The 14,858-nt window shown below is 35.1% G+C and overlaps 1 protein-coding gene across 5 annotated transcripts in view; it reads left to right on the forward strand.

Moving 5' to 3' along the window:
* Positions 1 to 1,248: 1,248 nt before the first annotated feature.
* The window catches only part of LOC134531718 (uncharacterized), a 28,963-nt gene continuing 15,353 nt past the window's right edge, over positions 1,249 to 14,858 (forward strand). Inside the window, exons 1-3 of one of the 5 annotated variants that reach the window (XM_063367554.1) lie at positions 1,249 to 1,501; positions 5,587 to 5,727; positions 13,881 to 14,183. In XM_063367554.1, the coding sequence (XP_063223624.1) occupies positions 14,015 to 14,183 (169 nt within the window). In that variant the 5' untranslated portion in view covers positions 1,249 to 1,501; positions 5,587 to 5,727; positions 13,881 to 14,014. Of the gene's footprint in view, positions 1,713 to 5,586; positions 5,728 to 7,687; positions 7,823 to 13,880; positions 14,184 to 14,858 lie in introns of those variants that run through there. The other 4 variants (XM_063367551.1, XM_063367553.1, XM_063367556.1 and 1 more) reach the window with 4 other exon arrangements.

Genomic DNA, 14,858 nt, shown 5'->3' on the forward strand with positions numbered 1-14,858 from the left:
TTCATACTGGTAAATATTATAATTCATTAAAACCTCTTTTTCCTCTCCCCGTGTGCCCCGTGCCCTTTTCCGGTGCAGGGCTTAACCCGGCCGCGTTAATTTTTGCTTGTCGCGCAACAACGGTTCGCGACGCAGTCACTTTATGGTCCGGGCCGACTCCCGCACAGAACTTAATATAATTCGTCGAGCAGACGCCTGCCGACTAAAAACTTAAAGACTTGTCTCTTAATATTACCTTCGTGGGCCCGCGACTCACACAGGTGAGCCCGGGCACGAAGCTAGTTCCAGTTCATCACGGGAGTGGCCGTTAACCCACTCAAACTCTTCGACGACCCTCAAACCCATGTAGGGATCTTGTTTGCAAGTGTCGCAACGTAAAACGTAATTAATTATTCAGTGCGAGTGTCAGCGTATTTGTTAAGTGTAATTGTGTAACTTGTGCCCATCCACACTTTGTGAGATGTGGGATTAAAAACCAGCACCTAAATAACGTTTTCTTTATTTCGTGGACGCCCCCTGAACAGTTAGGAAACAGTCCTCTACACTGTTTAGGGCCAGTACATATTAAAAGCAGGGACTCCCTTCCACCATCAACAGCCGCCGATCCTAGTGGAACACGCAGGGGCAAAAACCCACGACCACCTCGGTTAATCCTCGAATTAACCTGGCACCCGCCGGAGATTTCCTTAAGAGTCACTGAAAACCACTAGGACCGCCCCGGGTCTCGATCACTAGACCGCGGGTGACGGCAACATGTGTTAAAGTTTGCAAGTATGCGAATGTGAAATTGTAAAGTAGGTACCGGTACCTATGCAAGTAGGAAGCATGTATGTGTGTAAGTGTATAAGTGTGTGTAAGTATGCAAGTTTGCAAGTTTGCAAGTACTATGCGAATGTGCAATTATGCTGTATTAATTCTACTTGTCGCCTACCATCTTCTCCTCTACGGGTTCTCCTACCACATATCTAACTATTCCTCTCCTCTCACGGTTCCCCCACTATGTTCCTAACTATTTCCCTCGCGCGATCTGAATTTTCGTAACACTGGATAATTGATGCTACCTCAGCAAAGAAGTTTCTCTTTAAATTTTTTTTCCGTAACTTAACTAAAAACTAAATGTATTTGTAGGAGGAGTCTTAGTTAATGGAAATATTGCTACCGAAGGATGCACGAGCGAACGGCGAGCTTCGGTAACTTCGGAAATGTTCGGGAGGGTTTTAGAAATACATGAGTTGTATGCTTCCCGCTAGATGTCATGTAATTTGTCTCACGCTCTTTAATGCTATTATACAGATGATTATATGCTCATTGATATTGATATGGTGTTTATGAGGTTATATACCTCTTGGTTGGGGAAAAAAAATTGTTGGTTATGTTTAATGGTTTCATACGATTTGCTTTTTAAGAGGAAGATATTGTACTTTAAATGAGGTTCTTTTGATTTTCAAGCAACGTGATGTAATGTGATTCAAGCATTATATCTCTTAGGAAAACGTGAATTGTAAGTCTTGTAGGACTAGCTAACTGACTATATAGTTCTGACTTGTTTTGTTGCTTAAACTTGATTTTTTTTTAGAAAGTTTTGCAAAATTGGGGTATTGTGAGCTCTGGGGTTTCAATAATGTCTCCAGCTCGTTGAATATGATTACATAAATTTTTTGTTAAAGTTGTTTTGGTTTAGTATTGTTTGTCAAGTTTTACGATCGCAATGAGTAAGTAGTAATGTGAAAGTGTTATAAATGATTATTAACTGGTTGCAATACATGTTTTTTTTATTATAAAACTTGTGTGGTGATTTGAAAGTCCCCTACTATTTATAATCCAAATGCTGCACTTCGCAAAGACACGTGAGATGTGAGCAGCTTAACTAAACCCTGACCTAATTATAGCATTTATGTCAGTCTTCCTAAAGTAGTATCTTTCTCGAAGGGAAAAAATCAGGGAATTGTATTTTATTTGTGTAAAATGTTGGCTTCTATGAAATATAGTATCCTAAGTGAAAGGTTAGTTTTGATAGGTGAGCATTAACAAAACGTTTATTAGTTATTTTCTTACGTTGCGGCTTTTCCGTAAATAAAACAATAAAATTCAGAAAATGGTTTTTCAGTACTGCAGATGTCTGAAAACATTACATTACAATACCTGTGCATTGATGTAGCTGGAGAAATTTTTTTGCTTCATTGAATTACCGATCCTGTGATTCTACATGTATATGAAAATGTACATTTTTTTTTTTTTAATTTTGTGATACAGGGGAAGGTAAATAAAAATAAAAATAAAAATAAAAATATTATTTGTCCTTACTGAGCATCCAAACTCAATCCTCAACCCTTGACTGGGAAAAGTTTTAGCAGTATGGTGGCATGAAGCATTGACTTGTGATGTGCATTTTCATTACTGATGATACCTCTATTGGCTAAATTATTCCATAACATACACACACAGACTCATGTGGGAAAACTGAGATGTATGATTGTTCATTCCGAGGCCACATTCACACTCAGTTTATTTTTCTTCTCATTTTTTTCTCTCCGTTTCCTAAAATCAACACATTGAGGATTTGAATTTTAAATTTCATTCACTAGGAACCTATTTGGTTAGAAGTTTAATGCTGATTAGTTAAAACATTGGTAACTTTGAAAGAAAGCCACATTTCTAAAAAAAATTTAAAAAAAGGGGGGTTGTCTGTAAAGTCTGTTTAGGGACCATAATTTTACGTGATAACGTCATAAGAAAACATTGATGAAAAATTGCATACTTTTTAATTTTCAAATATTTACAGTTTTTGCAAATTTAATTTAAATAATCTAAGTTTAAATATAATTACGAACAATTATTTAAAAAGCCCGCCTTAACCTGTTTGATATTATAGAAGATTTTCTCGCACGGTGGTTGGCAGGCTCTTGCACACTCAGCTCAGGTGGAACGTGACAATGAGTCATGCTTTTTCGTGCGTGCAGCTGGCGTTCATCGATTTATAAGACGTCACGTCAAAAAAAAATAAAAGTTTCATATTGTTATTAGTTTACAATTTTAAGTTTGGGTGTAAATCTGACATATTTGTGATAACATGAGAATATTCAGTTAGGTTAGCTACAGTAGGAATACTTTTAAAAAAAATTGTGGTTGGTTGGCTAGGGTAGGTTAGCTACATTAAACGAAGTTTAAAATAGTGAATGGTTGGTTAGGTTAGAATAGCTACATTATTTTATAGTATTTGTAATGTAGCTAAACTAACCAAACCAACTGTTCACATGATTTCACAGTATTTTTACTAATTAACCATTCACATTATTTGTAAGTATTTTTAAAGTAGCTCAACATTTCTCTAATTTCCTTATATTATGTGCTACTAAAGTTGCATGAGTGGGCGGCGAACTTCGGTAAACTTCAGAACTGTTCGGGCTTTGGAACGGCCTGGTGGGAATCTTAGGTATTTTCAAGTTGTGGCAGCCGCATAATTGCACAGGCTGTCTATTGTAACCTATAAATGGTAAGTTCTCTGAAACAAGTTGGGATGCTGTTTTGAAGGTAAATAGAGGAACGTTAGTAGTTCTTAAAAAACACTCCAAATTTTAACAAATATTTTACATGTTATTAAGGTACTCTGATGATAAAGTTCTAGAGTTGTGATTTTTCTGTGTATAAAATAATAAAATTATGAAAGTGGTTTTTTTTTCAACACTATAGATCTACCTCTATGTACCCTAGAAACCATGTACAGAATTTTTATTGGATTCCCAGAAACTACCATTTATAGTTTTAAATAGTTACCTTCCCTGTGCAATGACTCGGCCGCTGCCATTTTTTATTTAATAGTGCATCCGAGACTGTTTTAAACGAGAAATATACCTGATCCTGTGGTTCTCCAAAGATCCTTAGGATACAGTGAAGCTGAGGCTGTTTTCTGAAAGACGGGTGTTTATTGTCAGTACGATACAGCTGGGGCAAAGACTGTTTTCCACTTTTAATTGGTTTTCCATCAAAATTGTGCAGTCCTCTGTCAATAAGCAGCTCACATTTCTTGTTTTAGAACACCTCATGATTTAATAAAAATTCAGATAAAATAGGCCTATACCAAGACACTCAGTGTTGTTAAAAGTACTTGGAAAAAGTAATTGAGCTCAATTACTGTGGTGACAATGTAACTAATTACAAGTAAAAATTACTTTACATAGATGTAATCAGTAAAATTACAATTACTTTCCACTACCATTTTAAAACTGACTTACAATTTTTTTTACACACTGTTACATTAATATACATACATATATGTTTTGTTAAAATAATTATTTCATGTAATGATTAAATTTCTTATCTTTAATTAAATGAATAATATTTGAGGACAAACTTGCTTGAATAACATCAAAAGACTTCATACAAGTAGCTACCTGTAATAAAAGTAACACTCTTTAAATTTTGGAATTGACCTTACGAAACAATTACAATCGTGGAAATACAGTAGCTAATGTCAGTATATGTTGTAAAAAACAGTGTTAATACATATCATTAATAAAATTCATTATCTAGTTTGCTTACCGTGCATACGATCGTAGCACTACAAGCGTAAAATTATAAACTTTGCTAATACAAAAATGTATGTTGTTCTTGTTCTTAATTGTATTCATTATACGTTCCGAGAATAAAAGTAATGGCAAGTAAATATAAAGTATTGATTACCTTAGTGTATCGATTACAATTAATGTTATGTATTCAGATTACAAGTACAAATTACATTTTTTAAATGTAACTCGTTACAAGTATAAATTACTTGAAAAGTAATCGTTACAAGTAATCTGATTACTTGTAATTCATTACTTAACAACACTGAAGACACTACTAACATTCAAAATATTGAAACTTTCAGGTAACACAAGCCATACAGCTTATTTATCAACCTTGAAGCACTTTCAGAACTTCCAGGTATTCAAAAACCAGAATATCCTATGGTACAATTCTGACAAACCCACTGCGAACTATTAAAAATTTAATTTTGCAGCTGTCCACGGCCACTTTCACAAAATGATATTTCAAATATGTACTTACCTATTACATTTCACATTTATTTTTATGGATGGTTCAAGTCTACAGTTCACTTTCAACAAAACAAATAAGTAACAAAGTACTGTATTGGAAGTACTGTATTCAAAAACTTTGTGTTTTACATTAAAACATAACACTTATTTGCTGCAACAATGTTGTAAATTAAATAATTTCCAAAATTATGTTGTTGGTATTATATAAATGGTGTTGCTCTAACTTCTGTGACATAAGTGTGAGAGGATTAGTGTCACTGTTGAGTTGTTACAATCCATTGAGTAGATCAGTTGCAATGTCTTTATCTCAGTTGTGACTGTACCATTGACGAGTGAACACATCAGCGTTTCTTGAAGAGTAGCATATTCTATGTTATGATGTACTCTGTAAAAGTAAGAATTTTTCCTATCTAATGGGCATCTGCAATCTTGACTTATGATAGGATGTTTTCAAACATTAGCATTGCTAAATTAAGTTACACATATAGTAATGTATTTCTTTTAGTAAGGAATCGTCCTTATACTCTTTTGTGTTATGTCTTTGTTACAGATAACATGATAATTACTTACCATTCATCATTCTGACCATTTGACAAACAATTTATAGTAAATCCTCGATTAACGGATACTTGTGTAACAGTTTTGTTGCCTTTAATTTGGTGAATGGATGCCAAACTCAACTTATAAACAGGTGTGGTTGGTAGTTCTTGAATAGCCGTATATACACTCATATCTAAGCACTGTATTACTTACACACAGAATAATTCTTGCATTCATACATATTGGTTATAGAAGGATGACGAGCTTAAGATTTGGCACTAATATTTACGATGTGTGGCAAAGAAAAGACAGCCAACTCGGCCCTTCCACTGGCCGGTGCGTCCGTTATGTCAAGGGAATCTGTGTAGGTCGTTCACCGATCTGCCGGACGGTGACATACGCAAGTCATTCTATTCTAAACAGTTTTGTAGCCAGCGTTGTACAGGCTCAGTGTGTTCACTGTGTGACTAACCTAAATAAATACAGATTAAGTTCTTATAGTTTGTTGCCTTCAGTGAAATCTTATTATATACGTGTTTAATTCTACGTAGCCATATGGATGAAAAAGGCCATCAAGCAGTCTCTAGTTACTGGAAGAAGAAAGTTTTAGTGTGTTTTCCCCCCTCCATTGTCTAACTGCCCTTCCATCAAAGGAATGTGAGGGGAACCAGCCACTTGTCGCTTGCCTGCTCTCATCCTCGCTCTTGACATGGTTACCGGACGATACGTTTACAGCCTTCATGCTTGCTTTATCCAAGCTGACAAGGTTTCGATATTTTGATTGTGCTGTGACGCATCATCCTGCTCGCGCTGCCTGGCCTGTTATGGAGCACCCGTAAGTTATTACATCGCCTGTTAGGCATTTTTGGAAGGTCTAGGAACGTAACCCGGGACATACATAAACATTGCTCTTCCATGATATCAAAACTCCAAATAGTATTGAGATACATTTGTCCACAGTAAAGTTGCCAAAGTTGAAAGAGAAACACCTACTTCACTTTCTTTTATAAGAATTCCTATGCTGAGGATTTCAAAGAGGCAACCATTATCAATAAAGAAAGTTGATAATGCCAGTACCCAGTTGATGATTGTTTTTCATTCTAGGTCAGTTATTGCAGAAAAAGCAGAAATTATATTAATAGAATTACTTCATAAGAACCTCATTTCCATTTGCCTTCAGAATTTCTACAAACACTTTGTAATGTGTGTACCAGTAGGATAGTAAAATTTTATTTAATATAAACTGAATATGAGAGAATACTGATATTTTATAACAAGAATGTCATGTATCAAATACTAACTTTTAAATGGCTCTTCTGAAATATCATAGTTAATGAGTTATTAGATAGTTTCAGAAATTAAGAAATTTAATTAAAAAACACAATAATGAAAAACCACATGGAAATAAAGACCCATAATAGCAGAAAACAGTCATTACTTTTTAATTTCTCTGGGATTAATAATTTTTTGAATGTTGGTACATTAGACCACTATATTTCTCAATACAAATGACAATTATGTACAAGACATATTGACTTCAAGATGGTGTTAACTAAACAGTAAAATAATTAAATTTAACATCTGGATAATCTTTCTCCAGTAAAAAACTTATTGCAATATCTCAGTGCCCCAGAATAATCAAGTATATTTAAGTGTTTAGTACTATGCTCAGAAATTTTTTCGAAGTTGTATTATTATTCTTGGAAAAACCACTGTTCAACAACTACCCTCATCAGACATGGTGCCACGGTGGTTGAGTGGTTGGTTCAACTGCCTTTCACCGAGCTTGATTCCCAGCAGAGCAAGTGGAAAACATGGCAGACTTTGCCATGAGCTGATGGTTTTCTAGGGGGACTCCCATTTCCCCCCACTCATTCATTCTCTCAATGGTCTATTCTCATATTCTCACCCCCCACCCCACACTATATTTAATGACTTCGATTTTTGATGACACCTTAAGCCCATTAATTTATTATTCACCGATGTAACGGGAGAGAAAATGTTAGGGGGGGACAGGAAACCCCAGGAAAATAGATGGAAGTAAGAGTGTAGGGAACCCCAAATACTAAGTTAAACTGACTTCTTTTGTTGGACTGTTGCCCACAGCAACTGGCAGGCAGGCTCAGGACGTCACAGTGCCGGCCTGATCTTCACCTCCCTGCCAGATCAGGCCCAGCACAACCGGCACTTGAACGCATTGCAAAATATTAAATGGCGTCACGGCAAGGCACCGTATGGGTAGTTTTGTATGTACATTATTTAGGCAAAAAAAATTTCTCTCCATAGTGTTACCACTTTTAACAACAAACTACTAAGTATAACTATGACTAATTTAATTTATATTTTTTATTCACTCACAGGCATAGATCTACTTGAATACTTCAAGTGATCTTACAGTTGGTTTCAGAGTTAAAATGTATGTGTGTGAAAATTAAAGCCAAGTGCATGCATTGGTACTCTACTAGTATAGGCTTACAAATAAAAATTTGCAATTGTAATATCCTGATGTCACTTCCAAACATTTCCTGATCACCCACATTTATGTGTTTTCTCCTTAAAGTCAAACAAAATAGAAATAAAGTGGTTTTCAAGATATTTTTGGCAGGCTATACCTAGCCTTTAAACAAAATATTTGAGATTTAATATTTGGTTTAATATTTTAAGCCATTCTTGCTTGTGTTCAAATTGAGACTGATAGGGTCAGGTACATAGGCATATCCAGGATTTTTTTTTGGGGGATGTTGGTCCATAGTTTTAAGGAAAACTCCATTGACTGCAAACAATGTGACCTATGAAATCAACAAATAGCAGTACTTATTACCTAAAAATTAAAAATTCCATTAACCGGGAATTTAGGAAATGTGTGATTGAAACCAACCACTGCGATTTGACTTTGTTTACATATGCTTACCAATTGGGCTGTTCAGTAACGTTATCTCACTCGTTCAGTGCAAAACTTCAGACAATGAGCTTCAAATTACATGAGCGTTATTTCTTGACGTTATTTGGAGGGGGGGATTAACTCCCAAAACACCCTTCCTGGATATGCCTATGGTAAAGTTTACTCTAAAGTTTTGTATCAAAACCAGTGGATTAGTTTTTGAAGTTATACTCCTTAGACATGTTATGAAAAAATGATGAGAGTGAATTTTCACAATGCATGCCCATCATGCAATGAAATTTTCACAATATGAAAAAAAATCTACATGCAAATAAAAACTACATTTGTGCTTTTAAATCTTATTACTTCAGTGATTATATTGAATACTGGTACATATCATTAAAACATTTATTTATTGTGAATATTAGTCATAGAAATGGTGTTAATAAACTTTTTCAAGTGTATTTATACAAGTGAGGTTATGTTCCAGTGTGTCTGACGATGTCAGGTTGCTTAGCTTCCATTGTTGCTTTTGTCTGTGGAAGGTGACGTCAGCCGGGGCTTCCCCCCACAAGCCTGATCATCCTCCGTTCCCTTTCCCACCACCTTTCCTACCCAGCATTTGTGTCGTGACGTACGTAGCCATGTGAGATTCAAACTGCGCGCCACGAACTACAGCAAGAGGGCGCTTAGCTGCAGTGTGCCGCACCCCTATAAGTCTTAATAATTGTGTAATCCTTTTCGCCCCAAAATAGTGTCACGACGGCTATGCATGTGAGTGTCTTTTATTTAACTAAATCATGATGTTTTGTTATTTAATAAGTGCAAACACGAACAAGGACGCTTCCTAGCGGGCGGTGGAGGAACTAGCACGTAACTGGATTTAAACTGTTTCTATCATTTAAGTAATTATTACAGACGGTCTGGGTATGGATGTGATGTACTTATTTTTGTAAAAGGATTTATGTATTTTTCAATAGTAACCCGGGGCACGCCATAGCTAAGTTGTAACGGTAATTGTGTTCGGCGCGAAGGGCGCCATGTTGCCTTCCGCAAGCCCGGGTCTCTTCCCAGTCTCCTTCTACAGCCGGCCGGGAGCGGACGTCTCTGCAGACACCCCGAGGACATCACTGTTGTTTCACTGAGAAGTAGTTCTGTTAAGTAATTTATCTAAATCGTTTTCTTTATATCCTCGGGGCCTCTCTCGGTCGGAGAGACTGCTTGATTAATAATTATTTACTCTCCGGAGCTCTCTATCATCTGTGTATTAAGTAACGGCTTGAGCCGGCCACATGCGTGGTTCGCCTCCTCACCTAACTCGATTCGTGCCTCGGGCGTTTTATAGCAGTATCACGGGAGGATTGTGTAAGGGCGTGTAACGTGAGTAAAAAAAACCAACTTGATTGAGTCACGTGTTTTTGTGTTCGGGGGGCCACGTGGGTCCTTAACCTGGTCAGCGGCGTGTGGGACGCCCTGAGAGCTTACTGCGGTAATTCGAAGCGTGCCCGACGCTGAGAGCAGGCTTAGTTAGGGACAGGTGTGCGTAAAAATCAGGAGGGCTAATATCTCACCGCACACGGGCCACGTAACGCCCTGAGTTAGAGTTCTCCAGCCGGGTCCGCGTGCCCACTCACGTGGTGGCGCCCATTAGTTTCCACCAATATTCCAACTTCAACACCGGTACGCCCTCAAAGGTTTATTAGTCTCCTGGTCTCTTTTATGGGAATATTTGTGAGCATGTGTTCCCGAATGTATAATTTATTTCCATTCTAAATTATTACATTATTATTTAATAAATAAAGAAAATTATAAATTATAAAAATTTAAAAATAAACATTCATCATAATTATTAATTTTCATTATTAATTAAAATTTATCTTAATTTTTTACTCATATAATTAATTTTATATACATGTTTATATTAATATTGACTACTGAGTATTTATTTGAATTTTTTAATTTGTTTGAAATTATACTTTACCAACTGTATTTATAATACCACTCCAGGTCTTTTATTTTATTTATATTAATTATTTTCATACAAAATTAAAATTGGTTTATTATTACACTAAATAAGTATAACTTCTAACATGCATACATAAGTATACACACCCATTTTTTTAATCAGTCTAGTTCACTGAGCTACACTCCTTAAAATAATTATACTGTGTTGTTTGGAAATAGATATTTATGCATTTTAAAATATGCATATTGAATTAAATTCAGAGCTCTAACTAAAGGTAGAGTTTCAAATATATTCTGTAATACATTATCAGTTTAATAATATTGGAAGTAATTTGAAATGTTCAGAATACATGCTGAGACTAATTTCATGAGTAATAGTTACACTTACTGTTTTAATCTACACTGCCTCCACCAACATAAATAAAACATCAATAATACAACACTTGTTTTACACATTCAGATAGCAAGTGACTAGCAACTAGGAACAATTGTAAATCTGTGCATACGTGTACATGTTTGTATTCAGACACTATGGATTATCTCTTTGGTAGATAAGATTGTTTTACTGCTGATGATGAGCCTACTTCTTATCTACAGCACTCAGGACACATTATAATGCTGAGCTGGTGGAGTCCAGGTTCTTGTTTTGTCAAAAAAAATTGAGTTGTCTAAACATATTTTACAGCAAATAAAATAACAGTTTCAATAGCAACTTACCTTAAACTCTAGTTATGTAAAGTCTAGGCTGGCATGTCTATTCAAGCTTTTCTCCTCTGGCCATGCATAAATGTCCATTTGTAATCTTGTCTTGTGCTGTGCATTTAGTGATGCACATGTGTTCTTATTTATTTATCGGAAGAATGCAATGGAATTTTGCAGGGTTCGTACGACTCCTTAATATCCTTAAGGAGTCCTTCATTTTTCTTTATTTGAATAAGGGTCCTTAAAAGTCCTTAATTTCACTAAAAAACCTTTAAAAGCTCCTTAATAAAGAATGAAAACATTCAATTAATGGATAAATGTGGCTATTTTAAAGTAGTTTTTTTCCCCACTTGATAGCAAACTCCACATGGGCAGTACAACTGGTAAATTTCTGGCTACACGATTAGATTTTTATATAATTGTTTTGAATGAGTTTTTCATATTTTGTATCTCATTTTTGTATTAAAAATGTATTTTACTGTCTTACTTTGAACTTATAAAGTGAATGTAATTAGTGATAAAATTAAATGTTATGGCTACAAATTTCAGATAGGCACTATGTTTGGGTTAGATGTGTGTTTCAGAGATAACTGTGGACAATATGGGCTTATCTGCAAAAATTGAACGAACCAACAAAATTATTTTATATGTGCTTTAATTATTTAAAATTTTCTTGAAATATTTTGACAAAGTACAGATAGTCTTGATAGAGGTGAAGGTGATGAAGTAAAGGTGTCATTAAAAACTCCTTAATTATTTTACTGACCAAGTAGGAATGAACTATTTTTTAAATTAATATCTCCAGCATCTGAGTCATGCAGCTCATCTTCCTGTGGTGAAATAACTGCTTTTTAGGAACAAGAATTAGTAGTTTGTTATGCATAATTTTGTTTTTTTTTTTTTTTAAATGTTCCATGGTATTGATTCTATAATGTCTTTTATTTACAAAAATTGTCCAGTACCTAAAAAATCTAAAAATACAGATGTTAAAAATTTGTTCCAACATCATGCCCAAAACACCTTAACTAAATATAATTATAGCTTTTATTGTGTTATTTTAAAATTCCAAAAGTTTATCTTGTTTTATATATGTAATTTAAAATAATGTATAAGCAACATACATTTTAACTGTTTAACATGCAGCCGCACCTACAACTGAAACGGGAAATCAACACAAACAAGGGGTTGTTGCCGTACGACCACGGCAGTGGTGCGCTCGTGCTGCAAGAAAATAAAGACACAAAAATACGAAATAACAACCAATCCAATTTATTAATCACAATGCATACAATGCATATAATATGCATATAACAATTCGATTCCCGCGGGAATACAGGTTAAAACAATGGTGCGATAAATGGGGCAAGCTGACGGCGCGTTTAACGTAGCACAATCATATGGGCCGCTAGGCAACAACAAGAAAGAAAGAGTTTACATACAATTATGATTACCGTTACGACGTGGCTTGACAAGAAGTGTCCAAAGCCATCACGGCATGCACATATACAGCCGCAGAAAAATACTGTTACATAAGCTACCGGTAGTACTCGGCGTGAGCAAAAGAAACTAAGGCAAAGAATCCAATTAAGCACTGACCTGAAGGGTCCAAGAGAAATTACAAACATTACTAAACATGGCAAAAAAGAATAAGTGAAAGTGCGACCACGACGCGCAAGCAAGAACAAGAAATCATACTAATTACTGAAAATTACAGACGTTAAGTTTCACAGCCGAGTACATACCAACGTGACGCCAGCCCCAAGTGACAGTCCTCGTGTCAAACGACCGGAAGACTGCGGCAAATAGCCCGGGTGCCGAGGTTATATAGGCCAGGAACAATACACGGCAGAGTGAGCTGGTGGCGCGGCGGGGAAGGGAGGAAGAGGGGGGGGGGGTAGGAAGGGAAAGTTGGAGAGGAAGGGGAAAGGAGGGGAAGGAACGCTTAGCAGTGCCCGCACTGCTTCAAACAATTTACCTTCTACTTTTGTACAGCCACCACACTCTCCCACCCCCCCCCCCCCTTTTTTTTTTTTTTTTTTTTTATGACTTCCAGGGATTAAGGAAAAAATTAAAAAATGCAAGAAGTGTAAAAAAAGTGATATAAAATGCAGGAAAATATATAATCTGGGAGATAAAAATAAAATTTTCTGTACTTTCCGGTTCTATCCTCACAATTTAATGCCATCTAAAGGCTTATTTCACATAAAATGTTTATTGAATTTATTTGTTGAATAATCAAATATTTTGAGTACAAGGACATTTTGTGAATGTATTTCAAACATTGAGTTCAATGAAAATTTAAGGTTTTTACTGAAAGGATTTTTTTTTTTTTTTAACTTTCTGGTTTAATTTTATTTTCCAAGGACATAACTGCATTAAAACCGCATTATTTTTTCAATTAAAAACATATTAATATTTACAGATTTAACATCACAATTTCCTTTTATTTACCAAAATTGGTTTAAAATAATTTCTCAAAAATAATCCAATAATTTTTGAGAAACAAATGACTACCAAAAAATTAAAGCCTTTTTAAATGACAAAAAAAATTTGTGTTACATTAAAAACATAAACTTTAAAGCAATTGGAGTATTGAATAACAAGATGAATGTGATTATGGCACTTAAGTGATATTTCATGCTGTTTGAGCGATTTGAATTGAATAACAATTTAAAGTGATTTGAAACATAGTTTGATTATTTTAAATGGCCTTTAATGTTGATTTTCCTGTCCTATTACATGTTCTTTTTTTGCAGATCATTTTTGTGTGTGTTATGAAAGAGCACACATGAAACCATTTTCTCTCCATCAGGAATACCCGAGTGCCTGAATTCTGTAGCAGATGGTTTTAATGAACTACCATCGGCATTAACCAGTTTTCAACAGAACCATGATTCTCAAGCGGAATATGGTGACAGTCATTCTCATTTTTCTGGTGTTCTGTTTCGGGATATTCATCCTTTATGGTCAGCTTGGGGACGACAAAGAGAAGATGGTACTGGTGCAACCCTCCAAGGACTTTGGCAGTGAAAAACCAAGTGTGATGAACCATACTGAAGGTAAAAGGTGTTCTATTAATAGTACGGGTGGCCAGTCTTTAAATAGTGCAGGGCCTGTTCTAAAACTTTAAAAATATAGCAGACCAGTTTGTAGTGTGCACACAACAAAATATTTTGACTTTTAATTAAATTTTCATAGGTCTTTCAAAGTTTCAATAAAGTTAAAGTTACACTTCTGAAGTGAGTCTCAAATTCTGTGCTGTTTGGGAGAATACTTTGAGTTATGCCTACATGCAATTTCAAGGTTAACAGAAAACTTATTCTTGAAGTGACCATGCATCAATATATGTGTAAATTCACATTAGTTTTCACTGCCTCATCTAACCTAATATATAACTAGTCTATTATATATAAAGCTTTCAACATATCATAAAATAAATTTTTTATTACATTCAACCATAATTGTTTTGTACTACTCATATAATTTCTTGTAACCTTGACTTATATGTTTCAAACGTAATATCAGGGTTAACTTCAACATTTTTCATGATTTTGCAGAATAATGCAAATAAATTGTAAATAAATATTTAATAATAATTTTATATTTTTTCTTAAAAGCCAGTGATATAAATTAGCTTTACGGAGACAGCTTGCAGTCTGCTGCAGTAAAGCCTTTTGATTTGGAATGTTCTGAATCACTGCCATGCCAGATTGTGGAACATCCATGTAGTTTTA

The sequence above is a fragment of the Bacillus rossius genome, chromosome 5 (genome assembly GCF_032445375.1).
Source record: "Bacillus rossius redtenbacheri isolate Brsri chromosome 5, Brsri_v3, whole genome shotgun sequence".
Taxonomy (NCBI): domain Eukaryota; kingdom Metazoa; phylum Arthropoda; class Insecta; order Phasmatodea; family Bacillidae; genus Bacillus; species Bacillus rossius.